General features: G+C 45.6%; 2 protein-coding genes across 3 annotated transcripts in view; one reads left to right on the top strand and one right to left on the bottom strand.

The window, feature by feature from the left end:
• zcchc14 (zinc finger, CCHC domain containing 14) lies at nt 1–21,938 on the top strand. Of its 2 annotated transcripts, none has more exons than XM_069528783.1 (14): nt 1–2,541; nt 4,841–5,062; nt 9,054–9,294; nt 10,903–10,973; nt 11,122–11,193; nt 11,472–11,539; nt 11,846–12,024; nt 13,093–13,129; nt 13,206–13,695; nt 13,800–13,888; nt 15,441–15,538; nt 15,697–15,849; nt 16,233–17,432; nt 18,071–21,938. In XM_069528783.1, the coding sequence occupies exons 1-14, from the start codon at nt 2,041–2,043 to the stop codon at nt 18,124–18,126; spliced, it is 3,477 nt and encodes a 1,158-aa protein (XP_069384884.1). In that variant the 5' UTR covers nt 1–2,040; the 3' UTR covers nt 18,127–21,938. The 2 variants fall into 2 exon arrangements, with proteins under 2 accessions (XP_069384884.1, XP_069384885.1); XM_069528784.1 differs by having other exon boundaries at nt 15,444–15,538.
• Nucleotides 20,955–23,062, bottom strand: part of map1lc3b (microtubule-associated protein 1 light chain 3 beta) — a 7,577-nt gene continuing 5,469 nt past the window's right edge. Inside the window, exon 4 of the mRNA XM_069528786.1 lies at nt 20,955–23,009. Within this exon, the coding sequence (XP_069384887.1) occupies nt 22,832–23,009 (178 nt within the window). The 3' untranslated portion in view covers nt 20,955–22,831. The remainder of the gene's footprint in view (nt 23,010–23,062) is intronic.

A 23,062-nucleotide genomic window follows, 5' to 3' on the forward strand; every position in this document is an offset into this window, starting at 1 on the left:
GGTGAGGATGTGTGTGTAAGGTAAGGGAAAGGTTAAGGTAAGTAGGAAGCACGGTAAAGGTCAGGACAAGTCTTCAGGAAATCTAAGTGTGTGTGTGTGTGTGTGTGTGTGTGTGTGTGTGTGTGTGTGTGTGTGTTAGGCACCATCCTTGATGCAGAGAGGGCGTGGTACCACCCTCGTTGAGAGGCAGGGATGCGGTTGCCATGGCAACATTAACTGAATTTTCCTGTTACCTCATGTGTCTGCACGACGTAGTTGGGGCAGGGGCGTGGCTTGTTGGCTGAAGGGGGTGGAGTTTACCTCTGGAGACTAACGTTGTCAATGAACTGATTAGATGGGGGGGGGGTTATTTTTAGAGAGTGACGTGTTCATCACCTGTGTGCAGACAGGTTCATGTGTCGTGAAGGATTCACATGAGCTCACGTGCTGCTGCGACACACACTGACTGTGACATGGCCTCGTGACGCCATCCTCTGGTCGCAGCTATGAACTACAGGACACGACAATGGCCAAACATTAAATCAAGACTTTCACACAGTCGATAAATGTTCTTGTATTTAGTCAGTTGAACAATGAATCTATGGATATAAATTAGGGCTATGACTAAAATTTATATCACGATAGAAATTCATATCAGATGATATTGATAATTATCAAAATGAGTGTCACAGTATTATTTCTATTAAGTTTTATTTTAAGTACTTATTTTAAGCTAATGTACTTAGATGCTTCTTGCTGCTCTGGGGTTGTACCCTCATGGTTGAATGCACTTAATGTGATAAAAGCATCAGCTAAATGATGACGTAATGTAATTGTATTACTGTGTGAGGTTAAATTGCTGCTGCCATGTAGAATATTAAGAATAACTTTTGTGAATCACAGGCCTGAATGTCATGAAATTACACAACCACATATTTTCACTCTACGTAAAACTATATAATAATAATAATAATAATAATAATAATAATAATAAGATACTTAACATGAACAGGGGGCAGATAAAAACAAATAACTGAATATCATCACACATTTCAACATAATACCCTTTAATTAACACTTAAATGTCTTTATTCTTATTGTTCTGTGAACTAATTATCACAGTTTGTTTTTAATTATTTGAGTATTTTAGTAATCCACGTGTATCTGGCGCTTTAAAGCTCCAGTAACTAAAGCTGAGAAATGTATGAGCGCATGAGAGAAAGATGTGGAGCAGCAGGGCGGCGTTAATCCCTCTGAGCCAATCACGAGAGAGGGATCGGTGACAGACGGGGCTCGCAGCCAATCAGAGCAGAGATCGTTCTCTTTTTTTTTTAATAGTTGGGATAATGTTAAACACAGCTGTTTTTTTAATCGACTTCAGGACTCGTGGAGACAACATCTGACTTCTGAACTGGATTCATCGGTGAGGTTGTGGATCCGCAGCGGGGATTGGTGAGCTCATGTCTGGGTCGTGTTGTAAGAATGTCTCCTCCAGCAGCAGCCTTGTTTTTAAACTTTAACCCCGGTGGCTCTGACGCGCAGGCGGTGGAGACCTGGTGGCGGCACCGCGCACAAACTTCAGGGGGAGCATGAGGAGCAGCTCCACGGGAGGAGTTCGTTGTTTGGAGGAGCTGCTCCGACCAGAAAACCCCGAGAGTCTCCTTGAATGAGGCGGCGTGCTCTCACCTCGTCCACCACCAGGCTGCAGGGAGAAGCTCGGAGGTCCCACCGGCGGAGGGGGACTCGGCGGAGGGACTCCAGACTTCCGCGCTGGAAGTAGGACTGTGGACCGGACAGGCCCCGCAGCTCAGCCCGCCTGCAGGGACGCGAACTGCCGCTTCTTCAGCCGGGAAACAAACAGCGAGAGTGAGTTTCAGCCTCGGACCGTGGCTTCAGTGAAAGTTGACAAAAGGAGCTCAGAGTTTATGGCCACTTGAGTGCGCAATTACGCACGCCTTCGTAGCCTGCACACGCGCTCCCTTTGTTGTGGAGTTCACTCTCAGCTGAAAGTGACATTTTGACTCCAGCTGTGGTTGATCCAGCTGTTGTCAGGGTGGGTGTATGAGGATGGTGGAGAGCCAGAGCTGTGTCCAGAGGGAGGGGGTGTACCGCTGGTTCTCCTCCCTCACCTCTGCCCAGAGAGCCGAGTTCCTGTGCGGGCTGCTGGACCTCTGCGTCCCCATCGAGCTGCGCTTCCTCGGCTCCTGCCTGGAGGACCTGGCCCGCAAGGACTACCACTCGCTCCGGGACGCGGAGATCAAGGCCAACAACCCCGCGGACCTGTCGGGCCTCACCAACATCACCGACGAGGTGGTGCGCAGCAAACTGCTCGTGTCCCTCGCCTTGCTCGGCTCGGACAACCGGGAGGCTGCGGGGGTCCTGTACCGGACGCTGACCCACACGGACACGGTGATCAATAACTATGGGCTGGCGCTGAACGACGGGAGAACCGAGGAGCAGTTTCTGCTGCTGTTCACCATGGCCTCCAACCACCCGGCCTTCAGCTTCCACCAGAAGCAGGTGCTGAGGCAGCAGCTCAGCCAGATCCAGGACATCCTGCAGGTGAGAGGGACCGATGCTCAGACTGAGAGCCAGCAGAGGGGTCACATCACCGGGGTCACCAGCTGACCTCTCTTCTATTCAGTCGTTAACACTTCAAGTGAACACATCCTTCCTGTTTCAAAAACTTTAAAGTAGAGGTTCTCTGTTCGCTTCCCACCAAAGAACCACCTCCACGATAGAACATATTCCAGGGACCTTGGCATGGCCCTTATTGGAATTATTAAACACATATAACAACATTTTACTTCTGCTTAGTTATGTGAAAGAATAACTCAAGAGAAATGTTCAGACAATCACTTTTTATCAAGCCAACAAAGAATACCTTTAACTTATAATCATTTTAATGGAAACTTCTCCTGGATCCCCAGGCAGTGTACCACGGACCCATGGAGGTCCACTGACCCACGTTTGAGAACCACTGCTTTAAAGAAATCATTTTATTGCAGATACGAGTTTAACATTTGAATTATAGATGGAGCTTTAATACACAGCACATAGTATTATAGGAAACTCCATGCCACCGCTAATGCAGATAAAGACAAATAATAATATTGATAAAATAAAATAATGAGAAAAATCTCTTTATTTATATATTACCTGTCATTACGGCCCATTACAAAGTGCTTCACAACGAGGACAAATAAAGAAAATATAATAAAAGACGTCAAAGATATGAAGCAAATGAATTCAATTTAAAATCAAAGACAGATTTATATAATACGAAATATTAAATCAAAGACAGCAGATTAAATGATACATCATTTAAACATAATAGAAAAAGAAAAGCGTAAAAGAAACATAAGTAATAGCAAAAAAAGTTAAAAGTTAAAACAAAGTTCATTTCTACAGGGGAAACAATATTTAAATGCTCCCACATAGAACTTGTGTTTAACCACGATATGAACTTAAATTATCCTATTATCTATAAAAAAAAATACTTGTATATATATATAAATACTTATAATACTTGTATATGGAAACCGGCTGTTTCCGGTGAGATGACAAACAAAATAGTCTACAAGCAAAAGTCCAATGACTGATTGAGAACATGTGATCAACCACTGTCTGATCGAAGAGGCGATAAAGCAGATAAAGCTCTGATGACGTGTCTCTGGGCTCGGCTGCGTTCTTCATCATCATAGCAGGTGAAACACAAACCTGCACAGGAAACATGTTTCAAATGAGTTTCACGTTCACACTTAACAACAAAATTAGAGGTGCGACTCAGTCAATGACAGACTGCATGTTAACACAACAGACCTCAGTCAGGTGCTAGTCCAGGAGCGAACAAAGTAAATTACACGTTTGTAAGAGAAAAGTGAGGAGGAGGAGGAGGAGGAGGAGGAGGAGGAGCAACTGAGGTCAGATTCAAATCATGTTGTGGTTATTGGACTAAAGGATTTCTGGAAACTCGATGTCTTTATAATATAAATAATGATATCGAAAAAAAGCTGTATTTCTAGAGCGCCTTTCAAAACCTCAGGTACAAGGTGTTTCACAAAATAAAAAAAAAAGATCGTAAATCATAGAAAAGCCATTTAAAACAATAAAAAACATCCAAACAATGAATATTTAAACATATTTTACTCTTTTGGCAGCAACTTTAACTTCAAGGCTTCAACGGTTCACGTGTCACGTCTATTACAAAACTTCTTGAAGTTGAGGTCAAAAAAAGTTTAACTATGTGCAGAACTCAGCTATAACCAAATCACATCTTGAGTGCAGGCACCAGCCAATCAAATTACATTCATGCAAATATACAGGTCCTGTCTCAAAACGTGAGAAAGAGCTCGGAGCTCGGATGCAGGTGATGAACCTGGTCTTCATCTGGTTTGCAGTTTATTTCCTGTGTACTTTGCATGGTTAGCTAGCACGGCACGTTAGCATGGAAGCCGGCTATGCTGTGTATCATTGTCACGATCGTGTCAGCTCCAAGCTTCAGACACACCCACGCTCTGTGTGTCGAGTAAAAACTTTTAACCTTTAAGGAGACAAACATTATCAACCACAGCTTCATAACTTTAATCAGTGTTATTTCTCTAATGTTCAGAAAATACATCACTTCTCAAGCACTTGGTTTTAGCTCCTGTCTCTTTGAGGCCCCCCCCGTCCTCATGAAGCCCAGTCTGCTCTGATTGGCTCGCTGGTCCATTCTGTTGTGATTGTGTGGGAAATGTCGGCCTCCAGTCTGGCTTTACCTGGCTTCGTTAGGGGGCGTGCCGGAGTGGTCGCTCATTATGCAAACGTCTGTACCAGGCAGCCATATTTGTAGTCTCACTGCACCTGTTGGTTGTTCCAGGTGAGCAGTGGAGGTTCAGCAGAGGCTCCATCAGTCGGGCCTGTCGGGGAACGAGCTGCTGCTTGTTTCCATCTGCCGCTCCACCACTATCACCATCCCGGCACGTCCCTGCCTCTGGCCTCGCCGACCCCCGCTGCACGCTCCCTGCCTGAGGCCAGCGCCACCTACCTGCCTCTGTCCGCCTGCCGACCCTGCCTCATGCACTGCACCTGCGGGCACAGGGTAGGGAGCAATGCAACCAGAAATGTGTTTATGTGCTTTAACACACGGGGGGAAGCTTCAGTTTCATTATCATCTGTTGAGTTTGAGGTAAACCGGCTGAAAGGCAGCGTATTTTTGGATTTTTAGTTGCAGATAAAAAAGATAATTCTTGTCTGAGATAATTCATGAGAGTTTTCACGTACGTAGAATAATTTTCAAACTAAATGTAGATATGAAACATTTCTTTTCAACCAAGTCTACGAATTGAAATACAAACTCAGATCATGAATCAAATTTTAAGCCAAAGTTATGAACATGTAGATTGTGGAATAACTCTTAAACCTTCATGTGGAAGCTGAATGATTATAACCGTATGGATCGGTGCCGTCTCTAAACAACTAAAACATTGGTGAACCATAAAATAACGACAGAAGAGTTCACGACGAGAGCCGTGTGCTCCCGGACGTGGTCCCTCTGTCTGGACGTGTTGTGATAAAAGCTGGAGACGGCAGGAGGAGAGAGACGAGGGGATTTCCCAGTGATGCAGAGAAATGACTGGTCCATGAACCTCCTGTTACAGTAACATCTGGATTCATCCTGCACACGAAGGATTCAGAAGGATTATGAATCAGCACCAGAAGAAATCTGGAAGAGAAATAAACTTTTTTATCAAAGAGAACAAACAGAGACGGAACAAGTTAAAGAAACAAAACACTGGTTATTTTCTCCCACAAAGAAGTGGACACACACACACACACACACACACACACACACACACACACACACTTCAGTGCTCTCACAGACGCAGGCCGGCACACTGTTTAAACATGTGTGTGCAGTGAAGGGAAAGTACCCAGCTCAGAGAGGAGCGTTTGTATTTAGTGTTTTGTTGCCCTTGGCTCCTGCTTAGTGCAGGTCAGCACATTTCTCTGTGCTGAAATCAACCCTCTGTGGTGTGTGCGTGTGTGTGTGTGTGTGTGCGTGTGGGTGTGTGCGTGTCTCCAGTGAATCCCCAGGAAGTTATAAATGCTCGTACTCTCACTGGCTCTCTTTCCTTCCTTCAGCGCTCTGAAGGGAATGACGGGGTTTGACTGTAAACCAGAGGAATCACACACTGTACGTTATCTACAGCAGAACAGCTTTAACCAGGACTCCTGCCATCTACTCTAGATATTTATATCTATATATGTACGTTATCATTTGAAAACGCATCAACTGTGGACTGATACTCGTCCACACTGGAGTTTTAGAGACTTTAGTTTGGAAACACAGCTGGTGCAGTTTTATTCTGAAAACTCTGGGGCTGTGTTTTAGTCCGGACGAGCAGAGATGTTTGTAAACGATGACATAAACACTGCGGACCTCTTGCTGATCGGGGTCTTTTCTGATTCGTCAGCCGTCACATGACTTATAAGAGCTAAAAGCCTGAGTGCATTGAATGGAGCAGGCGTTAAAATGTCTGTGAGGACGATCGTGTTAAATCTGCTTTGAAAATATCTTTCTGTAACATCTCAGAATTCGAATATTCTGCCTTCAGGTGGCTCCAACTTTTAAAAACTCTTTACATTATTGATTTACCATTACTTTCAACTACTTCTCATTCTATTTTAAACTCTTTGTTTCTACATTCAAAGCACAGTTTTCTATTTGAAATCTTTTTCTTCAAACCAACCAGTTACTGCAGCTGTAAGATAAATGTAGTAGAATAAAAAGCGCAATATTTCCCTCTGAGCTATAGTAGAGTAGATGTATAAAGACCCATAAATACTCATTAAACTCCAAATCCCTCCAAATTGTACTTGAGTGCTGGGTTACTTTCACCACAGCCCGTAAGACACATTTTACTGCTGCTCCGCAACGCTGCTCCCAAACGCTTCCCTTCAGGATTTGATCTTATTTTAACACAAAGCAGCTGGATGCAGAGTCACTCCAGAGGGAAAAACCTTGGTTCTCTCCAGCGAGATCTAGCAACAGACGATCAGTGGCATGAACTCGCACATACAATACACTGGCCACATCTGCAGGGCCTGTGCAGACCTGCATAATCACCCTATTATCTGAGGGCTTTATATATCCATAAAAAACAATGCCAGTGTCAGAATTAACAGCAGAGTTAAGCTGATGACTGAGGAGTTGCAGTTTGCACACACACTGGGTTTTATTGTTTTCACTTGTTTTTACTGTGGTGTTACTAAAAAGCGACGTTCAGGGAGGTTCACGTGTCCAAATATCTGGAATTTATCTTCACTTCCTCTTTTCCTTGTGTCGTCCTCATGATTTTTTCCCACTGATTCAGGACTTTGTGCTGTTTTTACGTAACACAGCTAATTTGTTGCAGAGTTAAAAACCTCCTCCTCAGGTGGAGGCTGCGCAGAGCAGAGAGTTGTCAGGCTGTGTGAGTAATGTGTGCGGATGTGGCAGTAGCACGCTTAATTGTTTTCAGATCCATGGTGTGTGTGGAGGTGTGTGTGTGTGTGTGTGTGTTTGTGATTCTATGCAAGGAAATAGTTACATATTTAAAACCCCAGTATAGTTTGTATTTTAATTCCAATGTGGTGTGGGCAGGTTTTCTTTCTGAAACTGTAAAAGTGACCTGCAGTGATTGAGCAGCAGCAAATGAAAAACCTGCTGCTGCACAAAGAATGGACTCAACAACAGGTACATACAAAAACACAGCATCTAGCAAAACGTTTCAGAAATTGCAATTCATCAAACTAAATGTAGTGATTCGTTCTCTATACATAATATACATACACTACACTGTGAAATAAAGTGGTTGGATTTTAATGACAGACAGAAATATGGGACTGAAATGTGTCCACATATAATTTATATGTCATAAAGACAAATTGATGAGCGTGGGCTGTAGTATTACGTAAACATGGACTTTACAGATGTGTGCAGTTTGGTGCAGAGCCAGATAACACATCTGGATCTAGTGAAATTAAAAGTGGTTTCTTCAGGGGACTGTCGGGCCTTGGCGGAGGTTTGCATTGAGCGAACACTCTAGTTGTTTGGAGAAGTTAAGAGTTGCAGTTCCTAAACGAGGTGAGAAAGGTTTGAAGCGGTGGACTCAGATTCTATGATTTAAACTGTCATCTTGTTCTCCCTATAAAAGCTCCTCGAGGACGTTGCTATAAATAAAAGCGCGGCCTCTCAGTCCATGGTTAAATATTGGTTTTCTCTGCCGCCAGAGCTTTCTCCTCACTGTGTTTTAGCACAGTGCCAGACCCCGGAGACGCCGTTGCTCAGTCTTCTAATTTGTTCAAGCAGTGACAGCACAGAGCTTAAGTGTTGCATTCATCTAAATGGTTGTTGAGCGTCGCCCTGTGTGTGTTTTGGAGTCCACGTGGGAACTGGGAACACTTTGGTTGAGAAGAGACGGGAAACGTTGTGGGACTAAGTCTGCAGAAGCAGAGTTTACTTTTTTTTCTTTCTTTTTTTTTTGCATTTGACTCATCTGTAAGCAGAGACAGATTTCACAATGAACGATAAACATGACGCAATCCGATAATTCTGCCTTAGCGTTTTAGTCTTGATGACCACTCAGAGCTTTTTACAGTGAAGTTTTGAGATTCACCCTTTCACACACACTTCAGCATGTGGAATAGGGGAGACGAGGGATTAAACCACTAACAACGTGGTTAGAGGACAATCTGTTCTACCTCCTAAACCACAGCCACACCATGGTTACACCTCTGTTTCACCGAAATTACCAAGTTTTGTATACCTTGCCCGTTGCCAGTAGAGGAGTTCACCTCTCTGTTTATGTCTGGATGCATCGTGTCTCTTCTGCAGAGACATTGAACCCGAGAGTGAATGCCGATTGAATCCATTCAAGCCAGATGTTAGTAGGTGTTAGTGGGTTTTGTGGCAAAGTAGCACACGTGCTCCAGTACACAAGCGAGCTGTAATCAAGTCCTGTGTCCTGTAGTCTGTGTAGTTCAGGTGCTGCTCTGTAATTCTGACCTCTCCTCCTCCTCCTCCTCGATCTCTCGTCACTGTTCTGCAGAACCAGAGCAGAGAAGCCGGCACTGCTTCAGGGCCGGGGTCAGGGGTCACCATAGGACGAGGAGACCAAGCAGTAAGCCAAGACCTCACCCCTCCTGTCCCAGACCGGGCTCCTCCTCCCCCTCCTCCTCCTCCTCCTCCACCACCTCCGCCACCACCTCCTCCTCATCTCCCCCCTTCTCTACCTGCTGGACAAGGCCTGGATGCAGCGGCAAAGACCCAACAGGGGAAATCAGGAAAAGGTAAACGACTGTAGAAGAACACACAAAGATCCTGCACCACTTAAATACATGTTAGTTTCTACAGTGCAAACATTCTTCACTGTGCTGTTGTGTGTTGTTACTTTGTGCGATCGCAGCGTGCTGCTTGCTCACTGTGTGTATATATGGTTTCACCCCCGCCCTGCATCTGTGCGTGTCGGCATGAAGTGTGTGTGTGTGTGTGTGTTGTGCTATACACCCGGTTAAGCCCAGTTAAACAAGATGTGGCATGTTGGCACATGTGAACACTACAACTAAGCTTAAAGAATGCTGCCCTGAGGCTGAGGTGTGTGTGTGTGTGTGTGTGTGTGTGTGCGTGCATGCATGTGTGTGTGTGTGCGTGAGTCCTCTTTGAGACTTTTTCCGGCATAAACACTGACCTTGTCAGGACCAGTCGCCCTCATGGGGACCAAGGCTCTCGTCTGCTCTTATATTCACCCTCATGACCTCGGATTTTATTTTTATAGTTTCTTATTTTTATATTTCTACATTTCCTTTGTTAATCTTTTAAACAGGTACAGTTTCATTTGAGGATTTTGTAATTCCGTGGTTCTGGCACAGTGAATGAATAAAGTCCTGGAATCTAATGAAGCAAAGCATAAGGGTGTGATTTAATACCCATTTGAATCAATGAGCCAGTGATCAGGTGGTGTCCCACAGTCTGTCACTGCTGCGGCTCCGTGCTCTGTAACACAATGCTCAGCTATCTCACACTGCATAGCTGTCAGCAGCATCAAACGCAACACGGTACATATGCAGAGAAGTGTACACTCACACTGTCAGACATACACAAGTGAAGGTGCCACGATCGGTTCCCCTCATGTGTTAGTTTTACGTGTTTTCACGTGTAAATACTGTGATAAGAGGTTAAGTGAGGGATATTTATCAATGTACAAAACCTTGAGGACACTTCTGACACTTGTGTTATATACACGCACTATGATTACTGAAGTGTGTGAGTGTGTGTGTGTGTGTGTGTGTGTGTGTGTGTGTGTGTGTGTGTATAGCAGCCTAGATTACTGTGAATGGCAGTCGGCATTTTGAGACTTCCACAGCTGCTGCCCGACGGGCACACAGCAAGGTGGTGAGCGCTGTGTGTGTGTGTGTGTGTGTGTGTGTGTGTGTAGGCGTGTGCGTGTGCGCGCGCAGTGAGAGTAACTCCTCTCTCTCTCTTTCCTCATGTCTCTCTCTCTCCTGATTTGTCTCCTCCTCCTCCTCATGTCTCCTCCTCCCCTGCTGCTTGTCCCTTCACGCCTCATGTGGTTTCAAATAGAGAGTTGCGGAGTTTAATGTCTAAATCCATAACTGTGGGTCTCCTGCTTACACACACACACACACACACACACACACACACACACACACACACACACAAACACACACACACACACACCTATTTCACGTTCCTACCATTCCACCCATCCGACACCATCACCCACCACCTGCTCTCAGACGCTACGTTCAGTGGCAGACAAAACACGTACATGTAGCACTTTTAAAGCCTAAAGCCTGAAAGTGTTTTTGTCAAACTTAATTGGAGGGAGTGAAGTTGTGAAGTTTAATCGTCTGTGAAACAACCTGCTCTTCTTCCAGTGGTGATTGAGAGGGTGGCGCTGAGAGGAGTGACGCACACATCTGAAGACACCGGTGAATGTGTGTTCGAGGTGAGTCCAGTGAGAGCAACAAGTTAATATTCACACAAACTTTTTTTTTTTTTTAACATGTTTAATGTTTTCCTTCCTCCTCCACACCACCTCCCTCTTCTGCTCCTTCTCCTCCGCCCTCCTCTCCTCTCTCCTCCTGCTCCTGCAGGTGAGCTGGTCGGATGGTTTTGTGTTGTCCGTTGTCCGAACTCATCAGGAGGTGACGGAGCTGCTGTCTCAGGTTAGCACCATGGAATCACATCATTCTTTGCTTCAGGGGTTTTGGGGAAATAGTATAATTTAGTTTTACCGACGCACAAGTTCATAGAAAAGTAAAAGGTTTCAGTTATTCTACAGATTGAAATGTCTAGTGACATTATGAATGAATAAATAAGTCATTTGTTTCTGAAAATGACATCGCTGCTTGGTTGTTTGGGGATGTACAGCTCAGTATCGTCAGCATAGAAAGTTAATATGTTTGGTTTAGTTTTATATGTGTCTGTGTGTTTTCACTTTAAGCTGTCACAGGCGTTCCCCGATGAAGGAGTGGAGAAGTTCTTCCCTCAGTCCTCAGAGCCGGACCCCAGGTTAGACTCTCATTACCGACATTCAGGCGTCTGCCTCGTCCAATATTACACGGACCGCAGCGTTCCTCTCTGGTATTTGAGGGAGTGTTGTTTTAGACTTTATCACCACCTACTGGCCCGGCGTGCTTGTTTGAGCGTGAAAACAAAATATCCACAGTAGTACTGACAAGACGTAGGCCAACACCACAGAGATGTGTGCTTCATCCAAATCCGTTTCTCTTCCTGCAGCTTTTAAAGCTATTTGAAGTTTTGTGGCCTCCCTGTGTCCGTCTGACTCCCTGCTGACCCGTCTCTCTCCACACCCAGGTGTCTGACAGCGCTGCCCGGCCACGTCCTCCAGCACCACAGCGTCCAGCTGTTCTTTACCTCCACCAGGCCTCTCTCACCCAGCTGTCCTTCCTCCCTCTCTTCCTCCTTCCCCCCTCTACCTTCTTCCCCTCCCACAGCTCCCGTAGCCCCAACCTGCCCGCTCACCTCCAGCTCGAGTACGTCTTTAATTTTTTACATTGTTGATGAATTATTCATTTCATCTGGATTTGATTTCTGCTTTTTGAAAAACGAAATAGGAATTGCAGTCATCAGACAGATCTGAACTGCTGAAGGTAAATTTATGGCATCTATATGGTGCTTTTCTAGTTTCAGGGCACTTCAAACCTTTCAGTTTAGGGTGAGGGGTTACCACAGGGGCGGTCTGCGCCCTAATTACCTCTCAAAGTTGTTACTGCAAGTCACGTTCAGGGCCAACTTAGGGTTCAGTGTCTCGTCAGCAACTCTCTCAACATTCAGACTAGAGGAACCGGGGGAATCGAACCATCCATCTTCTAGTCAGTGAGTCTATAAAGCCGGCAAGACTTTATCGAGGGCAACCGGGTTATAAAACAGGGGATCCCTATTCTTAGATGTTGGGAGGGAAGGGGGCTGAGACGGGACAAGATGAAACATTTCATGTCTGGGTTCTGAGGTGGGTGATGAGAGAGAGAGAGAGAGTGGGGGGGGGGGGTCGTGAGTCTGAGTCCTGGTTGGTGGGAGAATGAAGGGGTGAGACAGACCACAGGCAGGATTTTCAGTTTGTGTTTTGGAGGTGTCAGAGGGAGCGGATGGGGTCTATTTTGGTCTCCTGCAGGAATTCAGCGTGGCATGTTTGTGCTGGGAAGCCTGGAGTGTGGTGACCTCATGTGTGTGTCGGTGTGTGTGTGTGTGTGTGTGTGTGTCTGTCTCTGTCTTGTCTGTGTTCTTGATTCTATGAGTGTGACTTCATCAGGGAGACTATATATATATAGCCGACAGCACAGTGTGTTTCTGTGTGTACCTCTTTATGTTTCACCTCTGCTCTGATCTATTGGAAATTCTAAAAAGTTTGTTTATCAGCAGGATTTCCACAAAACTCCGAGGTAGAAGGATGTGAGGGATTTCCTTTTCTTACTTCAGCGTGGTTAGAGAGGAGCGGTTACACTCAGACAGCAGTTTCTTATACAGACTGTGAGATGATATATTTCAGCTGTTATTTGTTTTGATGATGATGAGGATGATGAAGGTCATTTGTTTTCTCACAGATCTGGGCTGTATGCTTCAGTACAGAGGAGCTAACAGGTCAGATTCTTCTCTATCTGCTTCATGTCGCCCGTCATCATCATCGTGTCTCGTCTAACCGCCTCTCCCCTCTCAGGGCGGTGTATCGAGTGGCCAGCGTCCAGCCCGTCGTCAGCACCCACAGCTCCGTCCTGACCCGCTCCGCTCCTCCCCTCTCCTCCCTACCACCTCCTCTCCCTCCATCCATTCACCCTCCCCAGCTCTCCCCGCAGCTGTCCTCCCTCCCTCCCGCTCTGCCGCCGCTGCCCAGCCAGCGCCCCATGGCGGGCGGCGGCGATAACTCCCCCCAGCCGAACCCCCAACACAGTCCCTCTCACGCGTTCCCTCAACACTCCCAACACCACCTCCACCCGCAAACCAGCGCCCAGCCTCAGTCCCTCCACCAGCCGGTGTCCCACTCACATTCCCAGTCCCTCCCATACTCGCAGTCCCGTTCCCAGTCTCACGCCCAGCCACCGCTGCAGCCTCAGCCCAACATCCCGGAGCAGAACGGCATCCTGGACTGGCTCCGCAAGCTGCGGCTCCATAAGTACTACCCCGTGTTCAAACAGCTCACCATGGAGGAGGTGGGTCGGCTTCACATTCTAACATCTAACGGTTTGAGTTGAACACACTTACGATGTTTTCCTGTTTCCACTCGTCCCGATTGGTTTTCCTGTGTCACCCTCAGTTTTTAGCGCTGACAGAGGAGGATTTGAACAAGTACGACTTGACTCAGGGAGCGAAGAAGAAACTGAAGACGCAGCTGGAGCTTCAAAAGTCAGTGGAGTGAAACACAAAAGTTCTTATCACAGTTCTTCTCAAACTTTCTTCTGTGAAACCGCTTCAATACTGCAGAGGTTCACGTGTCGCTCTGTTTTAACCAGTGGGACTCGACAACGAGCGGTATGAGTCATGATTAGGTTTGGAGTTTTTTATTTAATTTAAAAAATGATGTGATTTTCATATCAGCTGAGTTTCCTTAAATCTGTTGAATTTATTGGCGTCTCTTCGGCACCACAATGATTCATTTATTCAATAAAACTTTATTTATCGCTCAGCCCTGCTGGACAGTTGTGTGCACTGTTCTAAAACCTTTGAAAGGTAGTGTCTCTTCATCAATTACAAATATTTTCCAATTCTTTTTTGGGAGGTTTATGAGCCAAAACCAAATCAAGAAGCTAACTCATCATTATTTCTGTATTTGAGAGAGTGCAGAAAGTTTCTCCGGCGTCGTACAACTTTTTCTTTGCTCACTGTGTTCAGAGTTTGTCTTCCCTGTATGCAAACTCTGCTGAGAGCGAAACATTAACTGGGTTGGACCAGGAAGTGAAGCGTCATCCTGTTAGACAATAAAGTTTCTCTCTCTCTTTGAAGAACATCTCCCACGACTGGATTTTCACTAAATTCTCTCACATTCTCTGGAGAAAATCATCAGAGCACAAACTCCTAAAAATTACTTCTCACATTTGTCTGCACTTAAAAACACTTGACAATCAAACGGTCAAAGATTCACATTGGTTTTGTCTTTAGTTCGGTGTGGACGCAGTTCTGATCTGAACTTACCGAAGCTTGTTGGTATTGATATCAGCTGCTCTTACAGAGACGATGTGTGTCCTTATTAACGATTAACAGACGCACTGATCGGCTGCTGATTTCCACATTAAATATGGAGCAGTAACGTTTCGTTCAGTGTCAATGGTTAACCAGCTGTAGGTGGGCTGGAGAGATATCGTGTACTGACCAGAAGATAACCAACTACATGCAAAACACAAAAACACGGACGTGCAAGTGTGAATGTGTCTCCACGCTCTGTCTCTCTTAATTACACACACACACACAGTCCTCTTGTTATCTCTGATCTTGTTTCCATTCCCACCATCGACAGGTCTCCAGTGGGGAGGTCTGTGTGTGTGTGTGTGAGAATGGAAAGTTCCTGCGGTGCTTTTTTTTACGGTTGCAGAACTCAACACACTGCAAATTAAGAAAACAGCTTCATCAGTTTGACAACACGTGTGCTGCAAAAAGTCTGAACGCATGCAAATACACAAACGTGCTGCAAAGTGCGGAAATGTTTCCAGGGGACCCACAAAAGTGATGAACCTGGCTTTGGTTCAGTGTGTTGATGAAGTTGTTTTCTTCATTTACACGTGTTTTTTTCTATTTGCATGTGTTTTCTTAACTTGCAGTGTGTTGAGCTCTCCGGGCCACCGTAGGTTTTCCATGCACAGGTTTGCAGATGTTTGCAGAGAAGCAACTGAAGAACAGTGTCTCCCCCTTGTGGTTATTAAAGGACACTTATTTGCGTGTGTGTGTGTGTGTGTGTCCTCAGCAGGGAGATGAAAATGGAGAAGCGTTCGTGCAGTGGCATCGCCAGGGTGACGCCCTCCAGTCACATGGGACCCTCAACACATGCCATCTCCACTGCAGGTACAGAAGCCAGTTTTCGTCTCATATCAAATATCAGACTAAATCTTTTTTGTGTGTGTGTGTGTGTGTGTCCATCTCCTCCGGAGCAGATGTGTCCAGTTGTGTGAGACTCAGCAGCTCCTGGTTGAAGTTTGAATTTGTTTTGAAATGTTTTCCAGGAGAGCTGCGTGTGGAGGTGGACACTGCGTCGCACCATCACCCCGTCTCCACAGACAGCAGCTCGTCCTCGGGTTACTCCAGCTCCTCCTGCTCCCCTCGGACGCCGCACTGCTGTGACTCCTCCTTCGACCGGAGCAGAGACATTCACAGGCGTAAGTTCTGTAACTGGACTGTGAATGTCTTCAGCTGTTTTCAGACACGAGCTCTTGAAAATTGGGTCTGGACATCTTCTCCGTGTGCGGCTCCTCTTTGTCATCCTGAGATATTTGTATTCCTCCTGTTTTCCTGCCACACTCTCACGTGACCTCACTCATTTTCCGGATATTTAAATTGGGAGGCTGGAGGAAGAGTTCCGGAAAATGTCCGAAGCAACTGACTCAGACATCTTTGGAAATTTTCAGGAAATGTCTGGACTTTGGCGCATGTCTAAAAGCAGCTATAGAGTAATAAAGTTATTAAAATTGTTCAAAATCATGACAAGATCAAATGCTATTTTATATTTTATAAAACTTGTGAAATCTAATCCGTGTTTCAGGAGTGTCGGTTCCAGAAGCAGGAGGAGGAGCTCCAGAGAAGGACCGTTCCTGCCTCTTCCTCCTGAACTCCAGCTGTCCCTCAGGCTCCAGTCGTCCCACGGCCCAGGTCCTTCCCGTCCAGACTGATCCAGCTCCTTCCCTCCCTCCCTCCTGCTCCTCCCACCTCCCCTTCGGCCTCCCACAGTCTCCCTACCACCCACAGGCCAGCTACCCGCAGACCCTTCTCTGCCCGGTCTCAAACACGGCACGTATCCTGACCTCCCCACGCAAGCCCCGACCCCCTCCGCTGTGCACGGAGGACAGGACGAAGCCGCTGGGCTCGGGTCTGCCAGTGGCGGCTGCGGGCTTCAGTCCGGGGCTCGGTGTGGGGGTGAGGCTGGAGAACCTGTTCCCCGGGCTGAACATGGACTCGTCTTCTCTCCAGGCGGGAGGCGCCGTGGGCCTGATGGTAGAAACCAGTTCTGCTCTGACCTCCACCTCCAACAGCCTCCACCACGTCTCCCACCCCCCGCTCCACTTCCACCTGTCATCCTCTTCATCCCCCTCTCTGTCTGGATACTACTCCTATCCTCCTTCTTCCTCTTCTTCCTCTTTCTCTTCTTTCTCCACCTCCTCCTGTCCCTCTACAAAGTCCGGCTCGCAGTCTGGGAGTTTGAGTGGTGGCTTTGTTTCCATGGCAACCAGCAGCGTCCCTGTAGCCGCGGTACCTGGGAACACGTACTACCCTGCCCAGCCGACCACCAGTCCCTCCCCTTCGCCGTCCTCTGCCTCCTCATTGGATCAAAGTTCAGGCCACACCCCTTCCGTGTGCGTTTGCAGCTCCTGCGGTTGTCGGGGTAACTGCGGCGCCTATGGAGCGTTGCCTGGATACGCTGCGGCTGGCTACCTGCAGCCCTTCTCGGCCGGCCCCTCCCTCTTCACCCTGGGTCCTCTGCTCCACCTCAGCCCCCTGTTGGCCTCGTCCGGCGCCACCGGCTCCACGCCCTTCTCCTACCCGATGATGATGCCCCCGCCCCTCTACCGCCACAGCCCTGCGCCACTTGACCAGCAGCAGGGCTTTGGCTTTTACCAGCCCCATGGCATCATGGGAAACGGAGGCCAGAAACGGGCGGTAGGGAGCCTGTCGTGTTATAACTGTGGTGCTAACGGACACAGAGCAGAGGACTGCAAACAGCCGCCCATGGATTCAGTACAGCAAGGTGAGTCTGCAGCGAGCCACCATTCACTGTTTATTCATTTCATCAATAGAAATAAAAATAGATTATTAATTAAGCATTTCAAACAAAAGATGCAACAACAACCAAATTATACAAATTATGATTCTATTTACTTTTTCTGTCTTTAAATAGAATATTTAACAAAAAAACATGTTTTTCTTTGTTTTGTTTTTCTCATTATACATTTTGTTTATTATAATTTAACATATAACTTTTCATTCGGCTCATTATTCATTTCTCTTCTACAGTTTCCAATATGTGATCGCTTTAATTTCAAGGCTCATTTGAGCTAAATTAACTTAATAGTTTATTTTTACCTTCATTGAGGAGCTTATGTTTTCACCACCTCCATTTCTATGTTGGATTATTTCTTTATTTGTGAGCAGGATTAAAGAAAAACTACATTTTGGGGGATTTTTGGGGAATAATTCATGGATCATGATGATTTCTGAGTGTTTGTAATGTGGTTCAGTTAAATTGAGTTTAACTGTTGATGAGTGTCATCCTTGTTATTTACTGTGTTTATATTTCTGAAGTTTCAGCAGCAGGATTAGAAACTGAAACATCGTCTGATGCAAAGCTTCACCGCAGCCCCTGACTCTCTGTGTCTTGTTTCTCAGGGACTTTTCGGCTGAAGTACACTCCTCGCTCTGACAGTAAGGACTCGGGGGACTAACCAGCAGTTAGGATCTGAACTGTCGTCCTCCTGACACAACTGTACCTCGTGTTCCTGCTGAGGCAGAAAAAAAAAAAAGGGACGTGCACGTCGACAGCCTGCGTCCGGGAGCAGCGAGGCAGCGGCTGACTGACGGCAGAGACCTCTGTTATCCTTTTTAATTCTTCTGCAGCAGAGAAGAGCCATGAGACCAGGATGGAGCCTTTGTAATGGGATTACTTCTGACCCCCCCCCCCCTCAGATCTCCTCAGATACAAAAGTCCCAAGGAGAGGTGGGATTTGTAAACTCTGCCACGCTTCATTTCAGAGACTTAACTCTGACTCATCCACAGAGGAAACAGACAATCAGACATGTTAGCTGTAGTGAGGCTTCACCAGAGAGAGTCTCAGCTTGATCACTGAGCATCTGTGCTTTACAAACCGAAGGCTCGGCTCCCCAGCTTCCTGATGACGTCCTGCGAACACGGTGAACTCATTTCAACTGGTCCCGAATCACAAAACTCAGTTTAATCACTTCATGATCTTATAATGATACTGTGGATATACTGTTTGTCAGAATCTGTGAAGCGTCAGATTTAATCCACCGGTGACAACTCAGTTTTAAAACCTGGATTCTTTCGTACGTCGTGTGATCGGGTTCGATTCTCTGAGTTATTCACGGACGTCATGTGTCCCAATGCCACGCTGCACGCGGTGTGAGTTAGTGCAAGAAGTCAAACAGTAAAATAAGGATTTGTTTTGAAGCCAATGCTGAAATTAGTGATAAGAAATGTTGGTATTTATATGTGAAAAAAAATCTCAGTGATTCCAAAGATGTTGTTATCAAACCCTTATGACAAAGAAATGCAAGTGGGGCTTTTACAGTTACACAAAAACAACCAAACATAGAGAAAATCTATTTTTTATGTCAATATATAAACAGAAATCTTTTCTGCACTGTTTTCTCTGCACAATAAGGTTTTCTTATCTGCAAACACACACAGATATGTGAAGTATGTGGCCTCAGTGCAGACGTCCGTGTTGAAGCGTGTGGAGACACGGAGGCTGCACCTCCTCGTCCATGTCACTCCTTCAGCTGTGGGTGATCTGCAGCTCCTCCTCGCCACCTCTCCTCTCCTGTCGCGTCTCTAAATGAATCATCTTCAGTCTGCGGTTGCATCTTCAGTTGACACCAGTGTTCCTGTGGCGTTTCGAGGCGGATAAACATTTCAGAAGTGCCAATTTTCTTCCAGTTGAGCTGAGCTGACGTTAACGCTCAGCTTGTTCTCTCTCGCTCCGGACGTGATGGAGCTGCGTCTTCTTGTAGTTGACGTGTACAGTCTTCGCGTCAGATTCAAACCAGGAGCGCTCGTTTGAAAAGATCTCACAGTGGGTTGAAGTGTGGGGCTGTGAGTGAGTTGCTGGGCAGGACCCAGAGTTTTATAGACACGAGGACAGCCGGTCCTTCAGATGAAACTAAATCTGTCCCCCTGGAGCCACACGGGACGTTTATTTAAGAGAGTAAATAGTGAACAATCAGTTTGTGTAACTTAGACAATGTGCTTTTGTGTTGTGTCATCGGGTTCTGGCTCAGAATCAACCATTGCGTCTATTTAAATTTCAGCAGTGCTGCATTAGAAGCACGTGTTTGTCAGCAGTCACAAAGACAGAGAAAAGTGCCTTAAACTTTCATATTGTTACTTTTTGTACCAAAGAAAACTTTTTTACAAAGAGCTGCAGCATTTCTCCACCTGTCAGTAAAGCCTGGGGGCGTGGCGCTGCGGCGTGTTGCTTCGTCTTTAGTAAAACTTGCTTTTGAAGTTTACGTTTTTAAAACAGTTTATAAAAAAATCCAGTTTGTTTGTTGGACAGATTTTTTTTTTTTTTTATTGTTTTGTGTGTTTTACAACTTTATCTGAAGTTTGAGGGAAAAAAACATTTGAATAATAAAATATTTTCTGTTTCTGCCTTTCATCACGTCGTCCATGTTGTTTATTTATTAACTTTAACTTAACTAAGAATTCAAACCATGAAGAATTTAACAATATTCTTCACAAGCACATGGAAAATGTCTCTGTTGTGTGTGTGTGTGTGTGTGTGTGTGTGTGTGTGTGTGTGTGTGTGTGTGTGACCATCCACTTAGTTACACATCTAGTCTTGTTTTGTTTAATTAACTTTAATTAATTTTAAATTCGGAATCAATCAACATTTAACTGCTGTAATTGATTGAAAAGTCTTTTCTACGTGACTCTGACCTGCAGGTTTCCAGATGACGCGTGCAGATTGGATACCTGCGTGACTGACGTGACTGTTTTGGGCTGATGTAAGTAAATCATTGAAATGAACAGACAACCAACTTGATAGTTGATTGAAATGGAACTTTTTAATCAAAAAGGAAGATATTGTATAGTAGAATTTATGTTGGAGTCAGTCAGACAAAATAACAATAATATATTAAATATAATATTAAATATGTCACAGTGGGCATTTTCCAGAAAAAGGATAATCTCTGTTTGCAGATCAAAAACGTATTACCTTTATTTTATGTTTGTTGGCAGGACCACACAAAATATACCCAACATATTTTCATAAGAACTGATGAAAAGAGAGAAGAACCCACTACAGATTGGGACAATAGGGACATTTATTTCCACTTTCTTAATGTGATGTTTTTTGATTTCTCAGAGAATAATTAATTGCTCTCGATGAAATAAATCAGGCATATTCAGTGATATGATATCTGCGTGTAATTAAGTGAAGCTTGATTGAATTTAAGTGTTGGCAGGTTCATTCTAGTATTGATATGATTATATCCAATCTGCAGAGAGAATAAAACAGGAAACGCTCAATTATTCTTTTTTTTCCTGTCTTTTATTGTTTACAAAATACCAACATAAATACATAATAGTAGGCTGTGTGATATTGCTGTTTGTGGACGTGTGCGAAACGGAGGGTCGCTCCCACCCTCCGTTACAAACACACGGTGGCTTTCACTTGTCAGGAAGAAAGTCACCTTCACGAAACTGGAGACAGCGAAGACATGAAAACCACATTAAATTAAAAAAAAAAAAAGAAAACGATAAAATACTGCAATATAAAAGCAGCTAAACATCAGATCTCTTAAAAAAAAACAGAAGGAGGAGGAGAAGCACAGAAAACGACTGAAGGAACAAACTATAGACCAACAGGATATTTAAAATGTTTTTTTTTTCTATAGAGTGCAGCCCTTAAAAACCCACTGGGCCGGTGGAAGGATCAGAACAACAACGTCAAACCTGCAGGTCAAAGGGCCGGAAAGAAAAAAGAACAATGGACGGTCAGACACGACGCTCGTCAACCTGCCCAGGGTTTCAAGACCTTCCTCCTTTCATAGGTCACATTTCTGATTACGTGAAGAAACGATAATGTGATGTGAACCCCCTCCCCTCATCAGCATTTACAGAAACACCATCATCCTCCATTCAAACATGCAATCAGACCATGCTCCTTGTAGTGGGTCCAAACTCAACTTGGTTACACTCGCAGCAGAACCCGTTTAATATCCAGAGTTATAGTCATCTGTACACCAAGGCCTTTATTTTCTTTGCAAACTACAATCGTCAGTTTCAAGAGCAAAGCAGTTTCCTATTAAACCTTTTTTTTTTTTTTTTTTTTGCGTTACCGTTAAGAACACGCTTCTTCTTCCGGCTACAAGGCAGGGAGGGATAAAAACACCGAAGCAGGACCGTGCAGGGAATGTGACGAGACACACGTCGGCAGAAGCTTCGAAGAACGGGGGTTTCTCCCTGGCAAAATAAAAGCCTACAACTCCCAAAACACTTTAACCTCAGACTGCGATAAAAAAAAGCTTCATTAAAAACAACTTGAATCCACAAAGCGTTCTCTGCTGCCCCGTCTCCGACAACATTCAGCTTTGTTCATTGGCTAACGTATGTTTAGACAAGTGGTGGGGCCCCCTGTACTTTATGTAACATCACTACTTTAAAAGCCAAACCTATGCCCCCCCCCCCCACTGTACATTAACATAAATATGTGCACACACACACACATAACACTGAGGAGAACTGCCGTCAACAGGCAGCACAGGAGTCACCAGAGGAGACGATACAGAAGCAGAGACACAGTAAAAGACTTGATCGGCCTGAGTCACGGTGGGACTCGAGGGCTGCTCTACTTAAAGGAGACATATTCTGCTCAGACACATACTGCTGCAGCTCCTCTCTTCAGCTTCTGACACCAACACTCGGTTTCAGCTCCTGTCTGTGTAAAGCCGAGCTCACATCACTGTGCGGTTCGCACCACGTGCTGCCTCGAAGGGGCTCGGCGACAGATGTGTTATGCAGATGCTGGCCGTTATAGTGACATCACGATCCCCCCCCGGGAAGCATCGCCTGAGCGACCGACGAGATGTTTCAGGAGCTTCTGTGTTTTCTGCCGGAGAGGAGCTTCCTGTCCCTCAACAAACTTTTGTCTGAAACTGAAACAGCATCATATGTCTCCTTTAATTCTCCTGCTCTGTTCAACCCTTGTGGCTTAAACGCTGCTGAGGTTAACAACCAGTTGATCTGCTCGCTGCAGGAAAGATCAGACGCTGTACTTAGATTTAGTCGTTTGTGTTTTAAATCTTACAGTCGAGACTATAAACGTGTGAGTAAGAGACACGGGGGTGGGGCTAAAAACTACAATTGTCCAATTGCCGGCCAGGCGGAAGAAGATGGGAGGCGGTTCACTGGGTGGTCGCGACGGAGCCGAAGGTCTCCTGGGAGGCGTACACCATGTACAGGAAGCCGTCTTGGTCCCGCTCCCGCTCGTACACCTCGGCGATGGCAGCCGACACGGACACCATGCTGTGGCCGTTCACCAGCAGGAAGAAAGCCTGGTTTGAGTTCAGCTGGAGGCGCCTCCTGGTGGGGAAGGAAAGACATGACATAGGTGAGGAGAGGAGAACAACAAGGAA

Source organism: Paralichthys olivaceus, chromosome 7 (assembly GCF_024713975.1).
Source record: "Paralichthys olivaceus isolate ysfri-2021 chromosome 7, ASM2471397v2, whole genome shotgun sequence".
In the NCBI taxonomy this organism is placed as follows: Eukaryota; Metazoa; Chordata; class Actinopteri; order Pleuronectiformes; family Paralichthyidae; genus Paralichthys; species Paralichthys olivaceus.